The sequence below is a fragment of the Pyricularia pennisetigena genome, assembly GCF_004337985.1.
Source record: "Pyricularia pennisetigena strain Br36 chromosome 4 map unlocalized Pyricularia_pennisetigena_Br36_Scf_9, whole genome shotgun sequence".
In the NCBI taxonomy this organism is placed as follows: Eukaryota; Fungi; Ascomycota; class Sordariomycetes; order Magnaporthales; family Pyriculariaceae; genus Pyricularia; species Pyricularia pennisetigena.
In genome coordinates this window covers 1542561-1567951 of record NW_021940921.1, presented here as the reverse complement: position 1 = coordinate 1567951, position 25391 = coordinate 1542561, and the positions used below count along the sequence as shown (strand labels likewise).

At 49.2% G+C, this 25391-nt stretch overlaps 8 protein-coding genes across 8 annotated transcripts; 5 read left to right on the top strand and 3 right to left on the bottom strand.

Annotated features, from left to right (window-relative positions):
• Positions 1-523: 523 nt before the first annotated feature.
• On the top strand, positions 524-1738 carry PpBr36_10403 (uncharacterized protein; the record flags this gene model as incomplete). Its single annotated transcript, XM_029897514.1, has 1 exon — positions 524-1738. One exon carries the CDS (start codon positions 524-526, stop codon positions 1736-1738), a length of 1215 nt encoding a protein of 404 aa, XP_029744162.1.
• Positions 1739-4586: 2848 nt separating this feature from the next.
• Positions 4587-5513, top strand: PpBr36_10402 (uncharacterized protein; the record flags this gene model as incomplete). The annotated part of the gene is made up of 1 exon (XM_029897513.1): positions 4587-5513. The coding sequence occupies one exon, from the start codon at positions 4587-4589 to the stop codon at positions 5511-5513; it is 927 nt and encodes a 308-aa protein (XP_029744163.1).
• Positions 5514-5878: 365 nt separating this feature from the next.
• Positions 5879-6562, bottom strand: PpBr36_10401 (uncharacterized protein; the record flags this gene model as incomplete). The annotated part of the gene is made up of 1 exon (XM_029897512.1): positions 5879-6562. One exon carries the CDS (start codon positions 6560-6562, stop codon positions 5879-5881), a length of 684 nt encoding a protein of 227 aa, XP_029744164.1.
• Positions 6563-9202: 2640 nt separating this feature from the next.
• PpBr36_10400 (uncharacterized protein) lies at positions 9203-11134 on the bottom strand (the record flags this gene model as incomplete). The annotated part of the gene is made up of 1 exon (XM_029897511.1): positions 9203-11134. One exon carries the CDS (start codon positions 11132-11134, stop codon positions 9203-9205), a length of 1932 nt encoding a protein of 643 aa, XP_029744165.1.
• Positions 11135-13290: 2156 nt separating this feature from the next.
• On the top strand, positions 13291-15142 carry PpBr36_10399 (uncharacterized protein; the record flags this gene model as incomplete). Its single annotated transcript, XM_029897510.1, is given in 4 exon segments — positions 13291-13521; positions 13606-13869; positions 14170-14498; positions 14515-15142. The coding sequence occupies 4 exon segments, from the start codon at positions 13291-13293 to the stop codon at positions 15140-15142; spliced, it is 1452 nt and encodes a 483-aa protein (XP_029744172.1).
• Positions 15143-15786: 644 nt separating this feature from the next.
• PpBr36_10398 (uncharacterized protein) lies at positions 15787-17238 on the top strand (the record flags this gene model as incomplete). Its single annotated transcript, XM_029897509.1, has 2 exons — positions 15787-16457; positions 16536-17238. The coding sequence occupies 2 exons, from the start codon at positions 15787-15789 to the stop codon at positions 17236-17238; spliced, it is 1374 nt and encodes a 457-aa protein (XP_029744173.1).
• Positions 17239-17719: 481 nt separating this feature from the next.
• Positions 17720-18512, bottom strand: PpBr36_10397 (uncharacterized protein; the record flags this gene model as incomplete). The annotated part of the gene is made up of 2 exons (XM_029897508.1): positions 17720-18242; positions 18499-18512. 2 exons carry the CDS (start codon positions 18510-18512, stop codon positions 17720-17722), a joined length of 537 nt encoding a protein of 178 aa, XP_029744351.1.
• A 682-nt stretch (positions 18513-19194) lies between these two features.
• On the top strand, positions 19195-19638 carry PpBr36_10396 (uncharacterized protein; the record flags this gene model as incomplete). The annotated part of the gene is made up of 2 exons (XM_029897507.1): positions 19195-19333; positions 19523-19638. 2 exons carry the CDS (start codon positions 19195-19197, stop codon positions 19636-19638), a joined length of 255 nt encoding a protein of 84 aa, XP_029744352.1.
• Between the last annotated feature and the right edge of the window lie 5753 nt (positions 19639-25391).

The window sequence follows — 25391 nt, the reverse complement described above, 5'->3', positions numbered from 1 at the left end:
AAAGTTTGGTTGAAAAAGTGGAAACCCATCCTGAAGTTATAATGATGAAAATTATGCTTTTTATTGCAGGCTTCAAACTGGCAAAACGACCAGCCCCTCCGCGGCCTATTAACTCAAACTCGGACGACTCTCCTTACAAATAAACCTGTATAATGGAAAGTGACGTAAAAATGTAGGGGCTTTTACCAAAAGTGGTCGTCGTCAAACAATCGTCCCACATCACATTAACGATCCCGGTCGGAGGTTGTGGGTATTATAGCCAATGTCTTGACGCAAAGTATTTCTAAAAGCGGGTTAGGATAACAATGCTGTTACGAACGGAACGGATAAGGCAGCCCGCTGCAACAAAGCAAAAGTTTAGCCGATAAGATTTTTTGCCCCCTATTTTACATTGTGTGCACGCGCTACCAGTGACTCTGCATAGCCGTAACGCGTGCACATATATCCTGAAAACTAAAAAATTTTCTGCTATCGCAACTGGCTACAGATTAACAAAAGCCAGTACCATGTGGTTTTCCCAGACATGCTTTCTAACCATGCGGAGGAACTTCATATAGTTAACAGTATTTTAGATACGGGTGATCGAACCTACGAATGTGCACAACGCGTTAATACCTTTTCCCAAAGAGACAGCCTTGAACGCAACCTCCAAGATTCTCCTTGGACTGAATTTCTAGTAGGTTATGAGAACATGGACACCACGCAGAATTATGACCAAGAAGGCCCATACTCAATGGTCAGGTCGGGAGCGCATTCATGGCAACGGCAGGAGGTAGGGCTGGTTCCGATGGGCATAAACATCGAAACTGGCTCCATAGTTGCCCCCCTTTGTCAATCAAATACTTGGCCGATCATTGGGAACACAAACTGGAATCTCAAATCCTTCCAGGAGCCAAGTGATCTTCTATCGACCCTGGCTCCAGCGCCTTACACGAATACGGCCACTGTGGTTTTTCGAAAAGAAGGGGATGAAGATGATATCACCTCATTCTTGAAGTACGAATTGTCGCCAAGCGTGAATGTTTGCTTGGAAATGAAAGACATGTTTCCAGAATATTCATGGCAACACGACTTTGATGTTAGCCAGCATGTCACGGGGCTTACGGTTTGGTATTACATCCCGTACAGCACCATTTCTGTCAGTTTTAAGCTTTGCGCTCAAAAAGTCTCAAGATCAAGGATCTTCGATCACAACAGCGCAATTAAAGGGTCAGAAATCATTTCAGCTCCCGCACCTGTCGAGCATTCCCGCGTTGCGGCCTATCTGTCGTCTTTAAAAGGCCACGCCGTAACAAATCTTGATCGTTTTGTAACCCAGTTCCGAGCGGTTATCACACCAGTTCCAGCAGGAAATCAAGAAGGGTCTTTGGCCAACTTATTTGTTTCATTCGAGCTGAACCCCAATGTTTCTGAAAATGATTTGCTCCACGATGATTCAGAAGGTATCGAGTTGCTCAACGAACAGCGCAACCGCGATGAGTATGGCTGCGAATTTCTCCTTGATCAATCTTCTCAGCATGTTGTAGATCAAGAGGCAGACGCACCGGAGCATTTCCGGCGAGGAACGCCTCACCAACCCGCCAACTCAGACACCTCCATCCCAGGTACATTCAAAATTGGAAACCAACCAGATGATCACAAACACGTTCGTGAGACGACTGCCAGCACGGAGGAGAAAGAATGTTTTCAGTGGCAGTCAAATATCAAAAAGGCAAACGAATTTTGGATGGTTGTTTAAAACAAAAAAGACTACCAGGGAAAATCCAACGGCCTCCTGGTGGAAATTTGCAAAGAGATTTCGTTGGCCAGGGATATGCAGACAACACGCAGTCTATAACTCCAGTAAAATGTAAGCTTTTACATTTGGTTCGGTGAGGTATGCACCGGCCCTCTAATTATTTGGTATCAAAATGCACTCCGAACTATAACGTTGGGCTCCACATCTCCGACCCCCCTAAAGTCCGGCCCCCTTGAAAAATGTAACGACGAAATACCCCTTTTATAAACCGATTTAAATGTAAAACTATCAACGCACAATAATGCAATCATTGTCAGGCTCTCCCGGTTCGCTAACCTCTTCTCCATCGTTCAAAGCTTCTAAACAATCCCTATTATTTTCCTGTGCTTCATAAACATTTTTTTGCTGACCAAAAGCTCGTTGGGATCCGGAATCACCCTTTTCCTTTTGACCGGCCGTACCGCCTCCAATTTTGCTTTTAACAAACTGATTTTTTGCTGAGCTTCAGCCAATAAGGTATCCTTGGTTTCGAAGCTTTTTTGGACTTTTGCAAACAAAAGCCGTGAAGTGGCGTTACTTTTTTCGGACCGGGAAATTTCCTGTAGTTGAAGTCGAATATCTCGGGTCGTTTTAGGGGTTTTCCAAATAAGTAAAGATTGGTCGTTAATTTTTTGGTTTGGGCTTTCCGGTGTTTTATCCCTTTGGAAGCCGTTATTTCTACCTTTTTCGACGTTGGCGTTGCTATTTTCTAATAAAAACGGGTTTAAAAGTGGTTTTGCCAAGTTCACCGGCCATAACCCCGTCGTACGCCAACCAGATTGAATGGTTTTTGCTATAAATGCTTTTGATCTGGCTTTTCGATAGCAAAGTAGAAAGTTTCGTTTCCCAACAACCGTTGAACAGCAAAACTGGTTTACAAATCCCAGGTGACGTCGATAAGCTTCCTTTAACGGCCCAAAAACCGATAGATCCAACGGTTGAAGAACATGCGACGAATGAGGAGGTAAATATAAAAGCTGAATATTATTTTGGAGGCAAACAAGCATAAACTCGTCGCTGACGTGTGATCCGTGGCCGTCGAGAACTAATAAACGCTTTTCAGGAGTTAAAGGTTGGGTATTTGGAATAAACACCTTTTTTAACCATTCGATACCTGTTTCATTATTTGTCCACCCGTTTTCTGTTGCATGAAATTGCCAGGTATCGAAAGGACTTAAATCAGCTGGAAACCATTGTTGTTGTACGTTTTTCCCCTTAAATATAACGAGGGGAGCTATAACAGCCCCCGTAGCTGATATACATTCGATTATGCTCGTCCAACCCCGCGTTCCAGGCTCTTTTCGCTGTAATGGCCGGATTTTATTACGCCCTAACACCAGGCCATTAGATTCTTTGCCTTCCATTATACCTGTTTCGTCCATATTCCAACGGTTGGCCGGTTTTATGGTATCGACAACGGGATTTTTCAAATAGGACCACCAAGATTTAATTACCTCGGTTGTAGCCCCATCAACCCGGGCATTTTCTATTCGCCGGGGCCTTTGGGTTTTCAAAATTGGATATCGGGTTATAAAACGGTTAACCCAATGTTTCCCAAAGGCTTTTTCTTTCTCCGGCGGCCTGAAGAATTCGTTCCGCAAAATAGCGTAGTTCTTGATGCGTTGGCGGAAGGCCTAACGCGGCCTGCGCGAGTACCCAATCTGCCAAATAGGTTTCCTGCTCCTGTGAAAGCCTTTGACAAATTTTTTCGCTTGTTGAATTGATTGGGCCCCCTTTAAACGATCGTGAAGGGTACTCCGAGGAATACCCCATTTTTGCGAGGTTTTGTGAACTGATTTGCCATTTTTTACGTCAGAAATGGCAGCAAGAAGCTGATTTTCGGTGTACTGTTTCATTGGAAAGTTTGGAACAAGAATTTCTAAAAATCAAGTTCTAAAGTGAAAAATTCGCCTAGATATTTATAAAATAAAACAAAGGGTTGATGTGGCTGAGTAGATATTTTTAGGGGCCGGACTTTAGGGGGGTCGGAGATGTGGAGCCCAACGTTATGTCCAGCTGGGGAGCTTTTGAGGCCACCGACCGGAAACTACGCCACATCATACAGCTTACATGCAAGGCCTTTTATGACCGCTTTCCTTTTCATCGCGGGCCATCTCCTACGTTATCTTTTCGGGTACTCGCTCAAGAGGAAGTCGACTTCGAACCACCCTGGGATCCCTCTCCAGAAGCACAGCCAGCAAGGCTTTTGGACAATTCTTACGAGTGCAGCAACGGGGACCTGTATTACATTGCCAGCGATGTTACCCTGACCCTTCGAAGAACTCCTGCGACCGGACAGACAGATGCCTACAAAGAAGCCATAGCGACAGCCTTTCTGGCCCAAGGTCGATTCAAAGAGGCGGAGCCATACTACAAGGACTTGGCACAACGGAACAAATTACCTGCACGAACACTCTTGGCTTCAGTAAGATGGAGCTGGCCCTTCGATATCAAACTGCCGAAGTTGGATGGCATATCTGACGATTTGCGACAACGATGCATCATTGGAATGGCACTCGGGGGCCAAACTAAGAAACTGGAGGAACTCTTCGAACACGGCACATCGCACAATTTTCACTCCGTTCATCATACTCTAGCATCTGCAGCCGCAGTCACGAATCAAACGGGGGTCTTGAAACTTCTTGTTGACAATGTCGACTTGAATGCGACAGCGCCTAGAGGGCATTCGCCATTGTGGGAGGCGGCAAATTATGGTCGCTTAGCCACCGCTGAGCTTTTGTTAAATTATGGCGCGAATCCTTTTATGCTTACGCGTGATTGCAATTCTCCATACGACCGCGCTATTCACATGGGTAATGCTGCTATCCTACGCCTTTTCTCATCGTCATCGTACACACCAGCAACATTAGGCGCATTTACGTCCAATGGCGACTTACGCATTGGACTCGCAATCAAGGGCAATCATCTCGACGTTATCAAATACCTCGTCCGTGAGATGAAGGTTGACGTCAACACGGTGGACATAAACGGATGTACAGCACTTCACCTAGCCGCCAACCACGACAACGAGGATGCGGCGAGGACTTTGCTCGACCTTAATGCCGACACGACAGTTGTTAATGTTGCTGGCCAAACGGCTTTTGAGTTTGCCGCGAGTTGCAATCGCAGCTTTGCTGATCAGTTGCATCCCGTCAAGCACATTGACGGCACTGACGCGTCGCAAATGAGAAGCGAAAAGTCAGGTCTTGTGAGGCGGGTTCTCGAGTCATTTCGACAGCTTACCATCCAGGAACTCGCCCACCAGACTGGCCTGACCAGTGAGGAGGTCGAGATCGCTTGGCGTGATTGCGGCATAGAAGCCAAGATTTCGCAGGGTTGGGTGCGCTACATGTCGAAGGCAGCACTGACGTGGCACTGTGAGATACTCGACGGGCCCAGCTGGAGCACATACTACCGCGTTTATAGCGAAGTTGTACGCGCTTTGCGCACAAATCATACCTGGGAAGCCACAGGAAGAGCTGCAGGCGGCGCTGTAGGCGAAATCGGCCCTGCTGGGATTGCCGCTGGTGGGATTGCCGAGGCATTGGTGCTTTTGAAGCCTTATAGAAACAAGGTAGCTTGTCATTTGCGAGAGAACGTTTCTATTGAGCAGTTGATTGAAGTTTTCCACCTGTTGCGGTCCCCTGGCGGACGTTTTTATAGAAGAGGCATGGAGGAAAAGTGGCATGACGAGATGACACTGTTTTCCAAGTTTACAGCTGATCATCGTCTTTAGAAAGTATGGATGGAAGCTAAAACTGTCCAGAAAACAAGTTTGGCTGCATGGAATGAGAGCTAGGCTGCCAATTGTTTGTTGAGCTGGCATTATCTTGAAGAGCCAAAAGATGTGCTTACAGAACCCTGACTAAGATCACACACCGAGTTGGGGTGACTGAGAGGCGGGCCGGAGGCGGGGCGGTCGCACGGACGAACCGCGATGGGTGTGATTGCGCATCGGGGCGTGGCAATCACCCCGACTCGGAAAGCCAGTGACGCAAGCTGCTAGTGTGTGAGACGCGGAGAGTGACTGGGCGCGTGCTGCTCAAGTACAATGTTCGCACCGGCTCTGTAACCGTGCGGAGCGGACAAGCCAGATCTGCGTTATCCCATGTGGAAAAGCCCTTGAGCTCGTCCTGCGGAAGCAGCTTGGGCAGGGCAGATGCGGATCAAAAGAGACTTGAGGTCGAAAGCGGCGGCGGGGAACTCGCCTGGCGGGAACGCTCTCTCTGATAATTCGGCTGAGGTCTTTCCAGGTATCGCATTGATCGTTATTATGGGGCCATAGTTGGACAAAAGATCCAAGATGCTGGTTTTGACATCTTGACTCTGGATTGGGTCAACGGCGCCGTTCTTCTCGAAGTCCTCAAACACAGAGATAGGCATCGAGAAGACGTAGCATTCGATGGCCTGAATGAGGTCCTCATGCGATTTATTGTGCTGTTGTTCTCCAACATAGCAATGGACCGTATAATATTCACTGAGGGCCTCGATCGTGCGTGCGGTCAGCTTGAATTCGACCTTGTTGCAAAGGATATCATCAACAAATGCTTCGATTTGAACGGTATTGTCTTCGTCCGAAGGTAATTCCGACTTGCCAAAAATGAGCGATGCAAGCGTCCAGGATGCGTTTAGCGACGACAGGATTTTAGTGAAATACGTCTGATCGAGCGGCTCATTGGCTTTGATGTGCGTTAAGGTTTCTATAAGCCACGGCTTGGCCTTGGACTCGGCAATGGCAGCAGGAGAAGAGTGCGCCGCAAACGCCGGAGATATTTGCGGTGCCATGCTGGTTGAGAGGCGAGAGGAAACAGCGAGAAAGAATGTTGACAGACTCGGTGAAATCTGGCCCAGAGTACCCCAATACGCATGCACAAAGCATCTTAAATCTTAAACAACTTTGACTGTGGTCGCGGGCTGACAGCCTGACACTGGTTCCTGTTGGTGAGGAAGTTATTGGACGGGTGGATGGGCTCTAGCCGGCCTTCATGTTGCATTTGTCGCTGCGTTTGCCGACTACGAAGCTATGCCTACCTGAGCCTCAATTATTTGCCCGCCTTCTACAATAGTGGAACCTATATGTGGTTCATCAAACACTTAAGATTATTGAGGCCTCCGAAAACCATGGTCCTGAGGTCACCCTAGGCATCACGTCGAAGCTGAAAAAAAGCCTAAGGTAGCATTCTGCTAGCCAGGAGGTGACTGGCTGTAGGCCACACAAGTCTTTTTGTGTTGTTGGTTGGGACATCTGGGAGATCTGCGGTTTCAGAGCCTATTCTTCGGAAGCAGAGCCTGATGGAATGCATGCCACTACATAAATGATTGGGGAAAAGCTAGGATTGTACAGCAGCCTTCACTCGGAAGATTTACAAACTGCAAGTCCGAAACTTATATGGTCATGAACGGTAGCTTGGCGCATCCCTCTTGTCTTTGCCGAGAACGTGCTCGAATAGGGACAATTTGATCTGGGCTGAACGCTTCGGTAGCTACACATTTATTACCTTGACCATTCAGTGGACACCTTGGTGGCCCGGATGCTATCCGTTGTCCCAATGCAGCACTTACCCTGTTCGAACATGCCATCTGCTGTCACATTGTCGCATCGCTTAGCAAGAAGTCGCCCGAAATGAGTGTATGCGGACCCCTGTAACCATCTCTGATAAATCTGTGTTTCTCGCTGGACACCCTCTCTTTTGGGTATGTCTTTTTGAGCCTCGTACTAAGCCGGGAAGAGGACTCTTAGATGCGGTAACGCGGCGCATTCTTTGTGTCATGCATGTTGATATATGCACTAGTCTAGTTTTGCCGACTACGACTTGGCCCTTGTTTGTTGCTGCATCCTCGTGTACCCGATTATATACCACCGCCACTCCATCCTGGACCTTTGGCCGTCCCAGGGCGCGATGGAGGCTGTCGCATATCGGGCTATATACACGCTGTTGAACTGGCGCACCTCATACCGGTCAAGGAAAAGGAATGGTTTGTGTCGAACCAAATGTCAAGTAGGCCATACCTGCGGGCATTCGAACAAGGCCAACCTTGGTATGATGGAAGTTGGTTGATGTTATTATCTAGATATTGTCGGTTCACTACCAGCTAGCATCGTATGTTGTCCGACGACCAGAACATCCTGTTATTGCGCAGCGATTTGCACCATCTCTTTGACGCGCGGGCGCATCAATCAAGATCAATCAGTCACGGCAACATTCGGACCGACCACTTCCTGATTGGCACTGGCAAACATGGTTGCCTAACGTCGGCCTTTTGGTCTATCAGCAGCCGCACCACGGCGTCGGGCATATGATAGTGCAGTGCGTTTGCAGTCGACTTTGAGATAAGTTGAAATTCACGTCTGGAAAGTTTGAGTGCATGGACTACAACAGGTGTTGCGATGAGGACCTACCTTTCGATTTTCAAGGCTGGTGTAAAATGGATGGGGCGGATGACATGCGGGGAAGTCTTGTCGAAATATTACTGCTCTCCATGACACAGTTAGCATTATAGATGATGGTAGAGTGCAGTCCTCCGCGCCCATGAGCGCAAGGTCATTTGACCAGACCCATGGGGAGTATTTTGATATGGCAGATGAAGAGTGAGGTCATAGGATGAGAAAGAAGTCGCCGCTGGAATCCGGAGATCGGCTATGTAGTATGGGATTCCATACCATACCCTCCAAGGCCGAATACATGGCGTACAACCGATCTCCAAAGCCAAAATGAACCTACGCAACGATTATCCGGTACCCAAAAAGCGCACCTATCGACTTGGGTGCGTACCCAGGCCGAATTGGGGCTCCCACCTACCCACGAAGATGTGTGCCAACTAGCTACCCGGGCCCTACGGGCTTCAGGAGATTACCAACCTTTGGGAAAACGTTGGATCCAAGCTTTTTTGGCACGCCACCCTTCTTTAAAGGTACAAAGGCCTATAAAGATGGATTCCCAACGTATCATTGGGGCTACTACTGAAATAATCAGACATTGGCGGCAAAGGGTAGACCACCCCGAAATTAGGGCTATCAAACCTGATAGCGGCTGGAATATGAGTGTAAGTATATTGGAAGGCCAAGGATCTAACGGGCTTTTTATCGGATCCCAAAACATCAAGTCTGTGATTAAAAAACAGCCTGGAAGTCGACTTGGACTACTTTTATCGAATGCATCTCCGCCGCCGGCCAAGCCCTTCCTCCCCTCGTTATATTGAGGGGCAAATCGGTACAACAGCAATGGTTTCCTACGGATACTTCTCAAATCAAGGATTGGAAGTTTACCGCTACTTCCAACGGTTGGACGGACAAAAAGACCTACCTTGGCATAGCTATTTATATGCAGCACTTTCGGATAAACATCATCGGGGGCGACATGATCAAATGGCACGCCGTAGTAGTTGGAGCCCCTACATTCGCATGATGCAAAAAGTTGAACTTGACTATGGTCTAACAGCCCGTAGAGATTCCGGCCAGGGAAACACAACTCTAGTGCGCGGACAATCATCGAAGAAATACATTCCAAGCAGCCAGTTTTGAACGCGGAGCCACTGTACGCCGCTGCCTCCGAAGGAGCGCTCAATTTCTACCACCAACGACACGTGACAGTCAATATCGTGAGCATCATATAAATACGAGCCAAGATTGCCCTGCCTCACCGATGTAAAGACGAAAGCTGGAGGCGCATCCCTTTCTTTTTCTGGCCACATAAAAATGGCACGGTACGGCGCCGACGTCCCTTGATTCCAGATGCTTCCTAGCCTCAACTTCTGGCGCGCTAGGATTGCCTCGGCCAGCTCCATGGCCATGCGGTAGAGAAACAGGTCGGTAAACCCACTAAAGGATTCCCCTGCGCGGGAATCGGCAGCTAGGTAGTCATCAATTCGGTTGGCCAGCTGATGGTGTCGTATTCTGTGAAGATGACGGACAAGCTGCAGCAAGGACTTCCGCTGAAGCAATTTCAAACGACCTTGTGGTTCATCGATCCACGGCAGCACTCTTGAGAATTTTGCAGTATCGATAATGCGACCCAGTCTCCATATATGGCCACTCGTAGCAATGCCATCGGTCGTCAATCTTACGTTGATGAGCCGGCACCCCTTGTTGAATGTAAGCGGTCGAGTATCCTCTCCAGGCGCCTTGAAGTCCCGGAACATCATACTGTTGAGGAACTCCGATGCTGTAAGCCCCGATACTGATGCTATCCCATGATCGTCGTTCTTGAGAATCTCCCCATTTAGCAGAGACATCGCCAGAACTGATAGACTAGGACTGCAACGTTGCTGACTCAGGACTTTGCCATCCAGCCTTACTGGGTACCGGCAACAGTTGGCCACAATTTCCAGTCGATCCCATGGTTTCGACAGTCCGCGAGCCTCGACATCGGCAATTACTGTCGGAGTCATCGAGTCTGAACTTCGGACTGTCAGTGAGTATCTACCGGCAGCCCGAATTACGAACTCAATCCGCTCAATGTCCGACGGTGCTAGCCATGTTACCGCACGGAGCGCCAAACAAAGCCTCGTTGTTTCCGTTGAGAAGGTGACGGAGGAGATACATAGCTCCTCGGGTATTTCGCCAAATACAGGGTACCTTCGCTTTTGCAACTCCAGGGACCTATCATGGCAGATCAACAGCCGCATCCGCTTGCCGCCGCGGTAGTTTTCTTGAAAAGTCCATGCCCGCCACCACCAGCTGTCCTGAGTAATCTCGCTAAGCAGTGACAGCGCCTTCCTTGTCATGACAATATCATTTGTCGAAAGCCGAGGTTCGGAGTCGCCGGCAAAAAAGTCTCCCTCGAGAACCCGTGCAAGGAGGTGCAACTCAAATTCTGACTTTAGCGGCCGGCCCAGGAGCGCCACCGGGTGCTCGCTAAGTTGGTAGACTAAGTCCATAGCTTTTAAAGACTTGTGTTTTTCAACGCAACTGTAGTGGCGGACGCAACCATCCACGCTGCATGTGTCTTGACGGATGCAATGCGCGTCGATCCAAAGAAATCCAACATCAAAGTGGCTCATATAGCGGAGTGCGCGGTTGAGAACGCATTTTCGGACCGATGAGCGTTCGATACCCTTCTTGTCCCATGTCTCGACGGGGTACCACCCTACATCCGGGCGACTCGGATCCTCGTCCTTTGATGGAATCCACGTGTAGGAAAGCGCGACATATCGCCGCTCGCTGAAGGCGTTGATTGATCGGCGGCACAGCTCTAAGTTTATTGGTTCGAGGCATTGAAGGCTGCGGATGAAAGCGCGAGCTTTGAGGTGCTTCTGCTGGTTGCATTCGCTACCTATATCGACAAGCTGCGTGATGATTGACGCGCCATGGTGCCGGCTCAGCTGGAGAAGCGATTGATTCTTGTCGTCGTCACACATCTTTCAAGCTCCCGGAACAGTATATGGTTTGTCTCTATGGGGGATTCATTCACTGTTCGCTTAGGTGACTGGAACCCGTGGGGTTGGAAGGGCGACAAATAGACGATGAAAACCTGCTGGTTTACTTCCGCCCGCAGCGCCACTTGGCTTGGCTGTGATGCAGAAGGTGCGGGGTTTTTAGTTGTTGTCTGCATCCCAATAAGGTACCTGGCTGCGTGCCAACGGATATGCAGGCGTCTCCCAAAATACCCCGACAAAAGCCCGAAAGAGTTCCTCGGTCAACCGATCGTTCCGCAAGATAGTTCGGAACTCACATCAAGGCCAGTAAAGGACGGCGCATCATTTCTTGGTTTATGCCAAAGATAGCCCATAAGAACAGGATTCTGGAACCCAGTGCTTCCACCATGAGTCCCGCATTTCGTACCCATGCCATTCGGCCACAAATTACAACGGCTTGGGTGTCTGCCAGGGTCAGGATATTACTACTGGAATTTGGTCCCTTTATAAACTTAAATCCGCCTTCCAGTTTCTGGACGCGGTTTGCTGCTCACTATCATGTCAACATATCCAAGAGATGTTGCTTCCGCAGGTGTAGGGTTCGTGCAGGAGCGGTCCAGGCAACTCAATAAGGATGGCGGAGCTCAAGTTATGCAACCAAGGTGACAGGCAAAAATTATTACAGCCTTGACCGTCTACAAGGTAGAGGAGACAGACAGCGGCGCAAAACCATGATCCCCTCCAGCTCGTCTCGCCCCAGCAAGGGTGACAACGCATCTTGGCACCCAGCTTCAACCAATGGGATAGGATCCGATACGGTAATTTTGGGTGGAACTCCAATTTCCAGAAAGCGACCCACAGGCATTCAGAGGTATGCATGCTACCTTTTTTATTATTAGTTTGATAGCAGGGCTACTCCTGCAAGTGTTTGGAGGGTCCCGCTGCGTCCATGGACCATGTGTCGAATGCTCTATCGTGGTTGTTTACGACCCTAGTTGGTAATGTGATCCGCAAGGCTAGATGTAGCTATTCTGGTGCTACTCGGCATGCAGGCCGCCTGGTCGATTGGCATATTGGTTTTCGCCAGCGGCTGCTACATGGACCCGTGGCCGTGCGAGGCTTGCGGTCTTGGTTCCTACTTTACTTCGTGTTTTGCAATGTTCAGTACAGCGTCTGTGGCTTGGTATACTAGTAACCTGCCGGCGTCACCCATGCTCCCCACACCCAGCCAGCGACCACTGAGCGCACCCATAGATCTAGTTATTATCGTGAGCGCGGGCATCGTCGGACGCGAAGTACTCGAGTTCGCGGAGAGACTCTGTCTTAGAAACAAGGAAGCATGGTTTAGCAAAAGGAGGAGAAACTAAAGAGCTTATGTGATCACCAAACTGTAAAACTCAGCTCTTTATAGGGTATCTTCTGGTCGTATCAAGCCCCTCTTGGTAGCCCTGCCCTCGAACCGCTCAATGTTCGAGGACTCTACATGCTTGCCGCGGAGATGGAACTCGTTTTTACTTTCAGGACTCACACTAACCACTGCAGCTGCGTCATTACCGCCATTCCTATCCTCATCTCGACCGAGCACTTGTATACCGACAGCGATTTCACCTGGCTGGCCGCGCGGCCCTTGATTTGGCAGCAGGTGTCTTTCAGCCTCTCTATCATCACCGCCTGCGTTTCAAGCTTGAAGAAGCACGTCGTTGATACCTTTGGGGGCTCCACTCCGAGTCTTCAAATAAATCGCAAGCATTCTTCCATTCTACAACGCCCCATATTCCGTTGCATCAGCCGCAGCGTTTTTAACCCGTGCATGTTGATTCGGTGTGATTAATTGCCTTGTACCAGTGGAAATGGCGTGTTTGCTACTAGCGGCATTGACAGAAAAAAGGATCAATAAGCCCTGTTCCAGCGGCGGAGCGGCGGGTGGTTTGCCCCACTTTATCCCGTTTATACTGCGGTGCTTAAATGTGGGTCACTAGCCTTCTGCCTTAGTGCCTTGTGACCGGATATATTATTGCCTGAGGCAGACATTCTACTTACTACCGCGCACCGTTGACCCTCAACTTTGCTTACGCGTTCAAGTCATCACAGTACGCGTGAAAGCATCATGGCTATGCCGCACGCTCCATTATATCGTTGCAATCTGGTTACTTTCTCCAATGTCTTCTTTCCAGGAAATTCTCAGCCGAGTTGAGACCTTAAAAGGCCTCACAGACAAATATGAATCGAAAAAACGCGACCGAATCGCCCCTCTTCAGAGAAAGCAAGACGAGCTCGAGAGAGAGCTTAGAAGAGTTAAACAAATTCGTGAGACTGCAAGCAAGGAGCTTGAACAAGGATTCACGGTCAAGATCCAAGCCGAACTTACCCTTCTGTCCTCTGCGTTTCCAGTATGTGCGCTATACGAAGTGCCAAACCCCTGTTTTGTTGACATAGTTTAGCATTCCACTAATACGCGAAATCTCCCACATTAGCATTCACAATCTACTGAGATTCCAACATTCCCCACTAGTTTCTGCCACGGAGAAACCGACCCCTTACCAAGCGACGGAAGATTGGACGAAGATGGCGAATCGGGGACTGAAAGAGCAGAAAACAACAGGCCGGAACACGAAGCCAACCAAGTCCCAGTGTCGCAAGGATTGCCTCGAAAACGCCAACGCACAGCAAACAGCGATGTCCAGGGTATACCCAAGCAAAAACGTCAGAGAGTCGTCAGGACCGCCAACTTTTCCAGTGTCAGCTTCGAAAATGTCCGGGGCAAGCATCGTATTGTTGAGTGGCCAGCAGATTCTGGAAGGTTCTATATACTACGGTGCAACCTTCATGGCATTGATTTCAACAGCCCAAATCCCATTCAGGGAGCGGCCAGGCATATCCGAGGCAACGACCATTCTATGGTAGGGACATACGCGGAGGCTATCCAGGAGCTTGGACTCCTTGTGACTCAATGCACGCAACAACTGGCCAATGAGAACAATCAAGAAATCGGAAAACCCACCCAAAAACCCCAAAGCAACTCGAAAACCAGCATTCAGCCTATCCCGGGGGAATTATACCAAGTCTGCTGGCACGGCGGCTCCCGATCCCGATCCGTCATCCCGTATGTAGGCATGTGTCTACCCATCGACAACTTCGAGAAAGTTGGCATAACAGGATCTATTTACGATACCGGTCTTATACGAAGCATTCCCAGGTGCTATCGCACCCACCCGCGGACGAACGGGATTCTCGGGTGGAATAAGTACTATCAAAATGGCGGCCCTAAGACCGGTCAACGCAAATTCCCCTTCTTGTTTTTCACCAGCGATTTGCATGTAACTTCTGAAGGCAACATGGCGATACCCAAGAACAAAAACCTGCTTTCGTGGGTACACGTAAAGGGACATCAGTCCATTTGGCTTCAATGATAGCAATAGTCATTTGCCAGGCTATGCAAACGCCCTTGGGTTCAAATCAAGAATGCCCAACCATCATAGGGACGTCGACAGTGAGAGCGGTCGATCAGTTTCACAGCAAGACTGCGAAGGGTTTGCGGATGCTGGTGATAGCAGAGCAGACTTCGGAGCCAAAACCCCGGTGAAAGGCGTTCCAGAAATTTCGGCATATGATGATCTCGCTAGCCAGTCAGCTGAATGTATCGAACAACCAGCAGTTGATGCTTCAGAATCTGAGCCAGTGCCGATTTGTTCAATGACAGACGACCCTGCCTGCGTCGCGCTGGCAGTCCTCGAAACATTTCGACAAATATCTAGCTCGCGCACCTCGAACAATTCTGCAGACAGCATCGAAGATGGTGCTTCAATAATTGAAATCCCTAGTATGGGACAAAATGTACATGCCGAGCATGACGCAGTCGACTACCCACAATCTAGTTCGAAGCTGGGGTCTTTGGATAGTGAAAACAATCCGGTTCAAGAGATGGCCGGGCAGGAATGCGGTTTACCAATGGAGTCGAGAAAGGGTCATTTACAATACATTTTGGCGACTAATTTGGATGGCACTAGATGATCATAATGTCTTGTGAACTCTAGCGAATATCGACAGCACGGATTCAGAATCGCGCAAAGGATGTCTGTAATGTTACGAGATCATAAATGCTGTACGTAGTGGGCATCAAACGTTCGGCCGAGAACCCAGCCATTCTTTCTTTGTTTTTCCTACTTATTGTCACCTCTGTACCAGGGTAATCCTCACTAGCGTTATCCAGCGTTTCTCATATGCTCTATCAGTAATGTATGTGGACAGGCTCGGAGCGCTCCAGCATAGGTTCTTGGTCCCTCTGCGACGTAAGGTTGAGGGTTCGAAGCTTTTGTGCAGTTTTGAGGGAATGCTTTTTTTCTTTTGCGTGTATCGATTCCTACGATTCGCAGCCTTGCATGTTCCCAATCTCATCCTCTCTGCTGTTGAATCTGCAGGATTGTCGGTCCAAAATGACTGCGACAAAGAATTTGTGCCGGTTTGCACCATCTTACGCACGGGCCACAGGTAACTACAGCAACCACCCAAACAACCGCGGCAACACCACTTAACTCGCCCCATCATTCGGCCTCACCTGTCATTTCTAACGTCGGAACAAATCATTACGAAGTAGGTCAATGAGCACATGCATCGGCCACCCAATCCTCTGAATATTCCTTTCGTTCCCGCTGAATATGAAAGATTGTGATATGTTGGCTTGGCTCGCTGCGCTGTCGCCCCAGCACGATTTTCCCCCGCTGCCTCAGATCCGCAAACGCAAACGCACTCGAGGTCTCCAGACTCTGCCGCCAGACAGTACCAGCTTCATTGACGCGATGAATACGCCAGCGAAACACACCGACACGCACGTCGACGAAGATCAGGACGAGACTCCACGGGCTCCAATATCACATCCGGCCGGAGGATCGCTGCCCTCGACATCCTCAAGAACGAGCCAAAGTAGTAGACGCGCGTCTCCGTCCAAAAGAAGGAGGGAGCTAGAATCCATGGAGAAATTGTCTCTGAACACTAGGTCTTTTTCCACGAGGAAGCCGAACGATCTCCCAGAGGCTTTGAAGATTTTACTCCGCGATCTCACACAGGCCAGTAAAGGACGGCGCATCATTTCTTGGTCTCGGCGTAAGGAGATTCCCTTGACAGAGGACAGCATCGAAGATTGGCATTTCCTTCCGTACGACTCACAAGAATCCGAGTCCCCAGCCTTCAAAGATGTTTCCAAGATCCAAAGGAGGGCTGGTAAATATGCCGAAGCGTCTTATGACGAAGCGGCCTGGACTGCGGGGGTTGTTTTCCCTCTGCTTGAGTTAGCAATACCGGATGACGAGCAGCTGGTTTTGGTGCCATGGTCAGCATTATCTACGTCCCTTCTGCCTTCAAAGAACTTTGGGAACTGCGACTAATTTTCGGTATCCGCTGTTCATAGCACGTCGGCGAGAGTTGTAGATAGAGATTTGCTGCCTCCAGCCTATGCTAGCGGCAAGATGGTTGACATATGCCTCGCGATCGACCCATTATGGACCCCAAAAAGCAATGAACATACCTATAATTCTATCAGCACCGCCCCCTCTCCCGCCACAATATCTAACCCCTCATCTATTTGCACTGCCACAAAAACCTTTAGCGTCGAGTCCAACGTCGACAACGGGGGAAGAGTCGCAGATGCCCTACGGCGGGTACAAAGGCTCCAGCCTTTCACGACTATCAACCACACGGACTACCAACCTTTGTCAGGATCCCCCATCGCGCTGAGTATCGAAATCAAGCGACCGAGCGGCGATAGCGAAGAGGCTCAAAGGCAACTGGCTGTTTGGCAATACGCACATTGGAACATGCTGCAGCTGTTGGCCTCGACCAAGATTGACGGTCGTCCTTCAACATTGGAAGGACTATCCTTTCTTCCAGGTATCTACATCGTCGGACACAAGTGGGGATTCTCGGCAACTGTTCGCGACAAGGGTGGGGAAGTGGTTCAGTGGATAGACTGCCCTCTGGGCAGCACAGAAAGTGCCCACGGCATTTATGCCATTGTTTGGGGGCTGCGTCGCATCGCCCAGTACCTTACCCAAGTGTATTGGCCGTGGTTCCAAAGCAACATTCTGCGTTTGGCAAAAGTAACGGGCTTATAGAACTAGCTAATAGACATCATGAATCACAAGCGACTAGTCTCTCAAATCTTGGGCAGGATAGTTATCCTGCACTTTATTTCGCCACGCATCACCATGCGACGCTGGACCACGCATCTTGCCGCCCCTTAGATAGCGTGCTGCGGTGAAGGAGGGCCGCCTGCATCGTGATGGAAGCTCTTCTAACTGGGACATGACGGCGAAAGGTTCTCTGATACCAAGGATGAAGAAGGTTCTAACAATAATTTTTTTGTCTTTTTTTTTACTTGTACAAGGCTGACAAACAGCGCCGAGGCAAAAGCTTCGCGATTCAAGTAGAGTTCTATTTTTCAGTAACCCCTGTGCCCAAGAACTATTCGTTTGCAAGTTAGGGAAAAATGTTCGCACCAGTCTTCCGCCTGCAACCTGCCTCTACCATTTTCCGCATTCCACACCTTTTGTCTTTATCCACGCTCGTTTATCAACCCGGCCCAATTTCCTGACTCTAATCGGAACCCGGCCCCGGGCTGTTCATATGCATGTCTGCCTCGGCCTGGATCATGTACATTTGCTCCTCCATGAATTTCTCGCTTGGCGTCGGGGACGGGGAGCAACTATCCTCGCTGGAAGAACCAAAGATCCTCCGCCTTCGCTCCTGTCGCTGTGCTCGCTCGGCCCGCGACTTCAACTGCTCCTCACGCATTCTCAATTCCTGCGCCTGCCTTCTTGCTTCTTGGAATGGTCTCCAACAGCCAGCGCATGTTGCCTCGTAGCCTTTCTCGTTTCCTCTCAGCGCAAAAATACCACATTTCATGCATATGACATGCGCCACGCCCTGGATGTCGATCTGATTGCCTTTGACGTAGCGCACAGCAGGGAGCCTTCCCTCGCGGACCTCTAGACCACACTCGATGCAGAAGCGCTTCAGGGATTCTGCCCCAAACCGTCGTCTTTTCTTCCTTAGTTGGTTGTCTGCGAATCGATCGGCTTTTCTGAGCCGGAGGCAGCCGTAGCAACCATATAGCTCCCTGCTATGTGCAAACGCAGATAATTCAGCGTCCAGGAGCGTTGTCAAAGAAAGCTTGGGTATAAGGTTGTTGAAGTGGACTGATGTCAGTTTCAAGGAAATCTGACTAGTAATGTCCAAATACTACAGGATCCGATTGTGCAATTCGCCAGGGATGCTGATAATCCGAGCAGAGCTAGGTGTGCAGTCCATAATAGACGCTTTCGAGCTACTTGTGAGATGGAAAATAGACGATGACAGTCGTAATGGCTACTCACCCAAGGAGGGCCATAGTTACTGTCTTTTACATAAGTAGATAGGGGCTTATGAAGACCCAAAAGCAATCCTTCTTAAAGTTGGGTTGGGCTGCTAAGGACAAACCCAAAACATCCCCAGAAACTACAGTACAGCAGCAGCCATAATCGTAGGGGCAGCCGGAATTGAAATGGTTCCTGCACCAGCTGGATTTGCGCTTACACCGCTTGGCAATGGTTCGCGTCAGTGGGATAAACGACTGGGCGTCTCAAGGTGGTCCATTAGGGATAATTGAGATTGATTGCTGTTAGGAAACCCTGGACTTGGCTCTGAAGTCACCTTAGGCTGAAGCTGGTTTGGTTGCCGGGTGACCATGACGCGACGCACGAGCCACCCTATACTAAAACCACAGATTGCCCCGCCAAACACCAAATCTATCCCATTGCTGAAACCATTTCCTTCCGCCTTCTCGAAATCGAGTTACAGTTATTTTCCGCTTTATGTCATGTGTTCCTAATGAGATAAACCGGTTTCTACTCCTCGCAAGCGCCGTCGATCGCATCCCAAACACACAAACCATAGACTGGCGTTCTGAAGATGGAATGAAGAGAGAGGGAACTGAGTGAGGGGGTGGTGTTGAGGGGAGTTTGTTAAAAGGGGGGTTTTAGACGAGACGCGCTCGCGCAATGGAGAGGCGGTAGACAGCGCGTCACGCCCCCATGCATGTTGCCCCGGCTGGCATTGTATTTGGGGCTCGGCTGTTTTTGCGAGTTGCTGTCGAAGCTTCTATTCCCACCATCTCACAGTCGATAGCCACTGCCCGTCGCTTTGGAGTGCTGCTACTTCGGGGCCGCGAAGGTAAGAAGTCATGAAGCGTAAGCCCAGGAGGCAGTCTGATGCCTTGGGAGTTATCACAAAGTAGAACGTATTTGTGCCTCCTCAGTTGGCTGGAGGAGTGACACCTTTGTTTAAGAGCCTCATGATAGGATGCTATAGGTGTTGCTTCCGTGATGAAGCACCTTTGACAGGGTAATATATATGTCGGAGTAAGGCCCGCTTTCAAGAGGAACCAGCTCCACCTTGAAGCTTTTGTGCTGCTGTGGCGTCTCCAAATGAACCAGGAGATTCTCCGAGATTCGAATGTCTGGCTCCCCGGGGGCTAGCGGCATCTCAGCGATGTCACTGCCCTGATGTGATAACCCTGGCATAGCCAAGCGAAGAGACTGTAGATTCCAATTATCCATGAGGCTGGTATGCGGTTTGAGGAATGTGAAAGTAAGCCTATCGACCCTCAGTGGTACTAGAAGTGGATCTGATGACAGTCATTGATAGTTCCAAGGTTTTGAGGTAGTTAGCGGTAGAAAAAGAAGCCGTAGACTAAGGGATGCCGTCTTCTTGTGCTTTGCCGGCACCTCCCACAGAGGACCAGAATTACCGCACATGCTAGATTGATACAGTGCACTTATATTCGCCATCAGTTTCTAATTAGGTGTATTCATGATTTTGGGTTCACCCCACCCCTTTAAAAAGACGCGTGATCACAACACTAATTATGCGACGACCCTGTTTGATAGGGGAGAAAATTAATCGATGACCCATCATTTGAGTTATCTTATGAGATGTTTCATAGACCAAGGTCCATTTTGTTGCGACCGTGCAGTCGGTCACTGCTCGCGCGTGCGGGTAAGTGTGCAATCTAAAACTCGGCAAAGGGACTGGGGAAAATCCAATTTCCATTTATCTGAGCTTACTGCAAGATACATAAATCTTTTCCATTCTAAAGTTCAAACTCTGATAACCCAACAAATACAAATATTACAAAAGGCTGGATAAGTAAGTTGATCAGTAAGTGATTGGTGCTGGCGATCACACACTTTGTGTTGCTCAGCATTTATAAACTCCAAAGTTTAATTTTGAATGCGTGTGGGCCAAATAACCGGGTCGTCAGATCCATTATACAGAAACTCTATCCTACAGCATGTTGTTAGTTCTCATGTGCGAGAGCAAGCACCAAAGGACTGAGAAAACGGCTAGAAGCTTGAGAAACCTCGGTGATTGGATATCACACTGCTCCATACCGATAAAACAATACTATGATGGCCCTTTACAGTCGCATTCTTATCTCGACAAAGACAAAACCCTGATGTCCCAAATTTTAGCAAACAACCAAAGTTCGAAAAAGGTTCTTTCTGCCCCTCTTACAAAAAGTACCGACAGCCAACGAGTAAACGACGCGCATGTGAACCGACATAATTTGTGGTCATACTCTGGTAGATATCAAGTCCCTTTCACTGTTTGCCATAGAATAACGCAATGCTTGACCAAAATAAATCCCAGATTCTAACTTCACGGCGCGGGGTCCAGATCGTGACCTACACCTAATTGTTGTGAAAACGGATGGTAACCATGGCGCTTTAGTCTCGGCAAGTTTGCACGTGTCTTGTGGTAGCAAACTGCCAGAGGACCCCGGGTCTTTGATTTTGAACATCGTCCTACCGCGGGAAAGGGCAAGGGGCACAAAACAGCGCGCATGGGCATGCGAGTCTTGCTGTCGATCACGACAAAGTACCTGCTCAGGGCGCCGTCATTGGCTCAGCCCCAAGTGAGTCGGGAGACGAAAGAGTGGATGCTAATACTATATAGTCCCGGTGAAACCTCTCAAAAAAATGCCCGAAAGAGCCACGAGAGGCGGCATTGGACCCAGTGCCATGTCCTACGATGATGGCCAAGGGGCTAACGGAATTTAGGGTTTCTTCTGCTGATGGGATAACAATCTGTTCGAGTTTACAACAAGGTTAGTACGCTTGACTTTTACTCAACTTTACTCCAGAGTTGAACGTACGCTTAATTTGATAAGCATCGTGAGCCCAATGAGAGCATTTGCAACGGGGAGGCGTGGGAAGGTGAAGTCAAGCAAAGATCAGCACGGTAAATGATGAAAATCAGGCCCCGGCTAACTACCACTGCATTATTTGCCTTAGTAGCACAGCCCCAAGTCAGCAAACTTCTGTACCGTCCGACTCCATAGCCCACCACATCCAATATAAAATTCTGACAAAGCAATTCCCCGCCCAACACCATACAGTACCTCGGTAGCATGAGACTGTCTGCATCAGCCGAGGCGCCTGAAGCCGAGAGTGTCCGTGCAGGTAGTCTGTCCCGTTAAGCCAAATCCTAATAGTATGGCTCTGCCTCCAAGAATCGACTTGGGGCCAGGACGAATGTCGCTACAGCTTCTTTGTAGGCATCTGTTTGTTCGGAGGTTCTTCGAAGCTTCAGGTCAACATCGCTGGCAATGTACAACAGGTCCTCGTTGCTCGACTGGCAGTTCTTATCTAAAAGCCTTGCTGGCTGTACTTTTGGAGAGGGAGCCGGGGTGGTTCGAGGTCAGCTTCCCCATTGAGCGAATACCCGAAAAGGCAGTTGCAAAGGAGATGGCCTGCGGTGAAACATAAAGCTGCCATAAAAGGTTACTGCCAGCGCGTGCATATAACTGTGGAGCAGGGGACAATCAGAAAGAGGAAGCTTTAACCTCGTGGTGCAACGGTTGCCCTGTCCGTTCGTAACAGCATGCTGATGCTACATCTCGAACCAAAAATCTATCTTGTTCACATTCTGATTTTATTCTACTTCCATCCCACCCTCTTCAAGCCGGCTTGCTTTCCCTCGTCATGGACGATAAACCTGTTCTTCTGCGTTGCTTCACCTTCGCAATCACGTATTCAACCCCCAGCAAGACAATCTTGGGTTGCAGGAGAGATGGTCAATACAACCAATCGCTCGCTTCCCCCAAGCTTTTACCGAGTCCAGGATGAAGAATCTTTCACCTTCTACAACAATAAGCATGGCTTCGTATCCCAAGGTCATTATCTTATGGACTGGGCCTACTGGGTTAATGCTAAGAAAATCCACGAACACTTGGACTGGGGACATAGGTCGCCTGAACCTAGCCCCTTTATATCTGTTTTTGATAACGAAGGTAAGGGCATTTATCATCTCCTCATCGGATCTCGGCAGGCATCGATCTAATCTGAGCACAGCTGAAGCCAGAAGACGGGCTCAGCGCCATCGTCAGCTCGGGCACAGGGGAGTTTTTATCGCCCAAATAAACGCCCCGTCATGGAAGCCCACAGTTCTTCGTATTAGATCTAGCGAAGGAATCACGCATCTCCCGGCTTGGGAAAGTCCTGAAAACACACTGTTTCTGTCCACGATCGACGTGCGGCAGTACCTTGGAGTCAGACCAGCGGTTAGTCAGGTATCAGAATGGTTCGCACTGGATTGTATTCCCGCAACAATGATTACAAGAACTACAACCTTCAACTAAGTCAAAGAACCTCTCTATGCAGTTGAATAGATCTTGTTACCTCACAAAGTTGAGAACTGCTGATAGCAGCAGCACATGGCCTTTAGATTGTCTGATAGCAATCACTCGAACTGCAAAAAGATTTCTTGTATGCCCGCGGATGTCTTCGTCCCACAGACGAATTTCGGTACCGTAACCCAACCAAAGCAAATACGGTGGCAAGGTTTAGTGGAGATATTCAAGCACTTCAACACCAATCATAAAACTTTCCTGGATTCGAAAACACTTGATCGTCCGTTCGGGTTCGAAATCGCCTTAGGCAGAGTTGCCCCGCTTTAATGGGATCGCATTTGATGCATGCCTTCTACTGTGAAGCTTAAAATGGAATGCACCGCATCGTCTTCATGCCGTAGGCTGCCTTATTCTCCGGGGATTCCTGTGACTTCAACCATCAACGGCCCAACTTTGCATGATGGGCTGGGAGAGCTAGCCATGCTGGCTAGGCAGCACCAGTTCGGGGTATTGTTACGATAAATATAAGCCAGAAAGCGACGCCCGTCCATCATCACGAGCGTAAACTCTTCCCAATGTCCGAACTAGCGATACCCAAGGCAAAAGTTGTCTGGTGGGATGTCAGCGACACTTACGTACGTTGCCCCTACTGTGACAAAATTCATTTCCAAGGCTTCCAGGCGCCTCGTTATAGCACCAGGCAATACCGAGTTCCTCACTGTGAAGGCCCGTCGTACAACCTCCAGTTCCCGCTCGCAGATAGCGGAGATGAATTGTGGTACGAAATCGACAAAAAGAGGGTAATGTTCGTTACGGCTGGAGAGAATCCTGAGGATTACTTTTTGGCTCTAGAAGCCCCTCGGGTTCTCCACAACGTGAACAATCGACGAAAATGGACCGACTGTACCGAAATGGTTCACATGGAACTTGATGGGGTGGAAGTATAGGATCAGAAGTTGATAGGCTTCATCAAGAGTCATCTGGTTTGCGGCCAAGTTAGGCAAGTCCGCCGTTATCTCGAAACCTCGCCAAAGAAGGATATATTTCTTCATGGAGTGAATGCCTGGGAGACATCAATGGTCGAGCCCGAGCCCGAAAGCGATAACAATGAAGATTCCAGGCCAAGTGATATTCCGGCCAACCGGACTGGGTCTCGGAAGCACGTGATTGTCAAAACCACTGGTGAGACAGCTCTAATCTTGGCAGCCACCGAAGGGCAGTTGCCCAAGGAGTACATTTAATCGACGGCAGGGATTATACAAGCGCCGTCTTTGAGCTCTGCAAGGTCGTTGGGCATAAACTGGACAGCCATGATTATGATCAGGGCAAGTCAGGCCAATTCTACGCATCCCATGCTGAGAAGCAACTGGTCGCGTACTTTGTCGACCGGCATCTGTTCCTCTCGGCTGATCCCCAGCACGATCGTCTGCTGTCTGTGTCGGACCAAATCCCTGATCTGTCCCGTTTGAGACTGGCTGACAAATCGAATGTCGCTGTTTCCTTTGAGGAAGCAAAGCTGGCAAAGCTCGTCGAGCTCGCCGAAGCTCAACACTCTGCTTCACTAAAGCAGGCGAAAATCATAGTCTCTCGTCGGGTCTGTCCTGACTGCAGTTGCTTTATTACCCGCGTGAACGCTTCCCTTGGGTTGCAGCTATCGGTCCTTTCGTCGGTTGCGTGAACAAATGCTGTATCGGGGAGCGATTCTGAGAGGAAAATGCGCTTCTGTGCTCGTGGAACAATTGCAAAGCACTGCCTGTCGTTGACTTGGTTAGAGCAAGGGTGGGACCAGTTTAATGAATCTGTATGTTTTTGACCGTTACAGGCGTTCGCTGGACTCCACGACCAATCGGTGATCAGGGATGGGCTACTCATAACATGCCGGGGTTGGAGCTGGTTGGTTGCGTATGTGCGGCTGATGGCAATGCAGCGGGTTCTGTACTCGCACTTGGATGACAAACGTTTCCTCTGGGCCAGTTTTTCTCTTTTCCGTCGTCAATTGCTGCAAATACGTGTAGCGGTAGCACAGATTAACCCTGAGCCAACCAAGATCCCAAAGCCAGGGTGAGCCAGGGTTGCTTTGTAGAAAAAGAAATAGAGCCAAGGATAACGATGCGCAAGGTCGACTGTAGGGTGACGTGAGGGAGAGCGTGGATTGATTCCTGGACTGCCAAAAGTGGCGCTGTCGTCTTGGCAATGGCCAAGGTGCCCGAGTGCCACGAGTCCTGGCTGCCAAGTCACCAGCAGGAAAGATTAATACCAACAAAAGCTTGACCAGAGTGCATGGCCAAAACTGACCAAGGTCAATGCGCAGCCGCCCACACGTAGGTGAATGAATGTACAGCGCGCTGGTAATCCTCGACGCACCAACACTCAAACCTGCAACTCTCACAATTTACAGACAACAATAAAAACTTCGGTGGCAAAGTCGCTGGTTTTGCAATGAACAGCACGCGCGATTGCCCAATTAGAGCTTTCGTCAATTCATTTGATCTCAATGGCCCTTCAGGTACATCCCGCAATGAGTAGTCAAGGGTGCCCAGTCACCAAAAGCCAATTCCAGCTTTCACAAAAGCAGAAAACAGATATAGACCGGAAAAT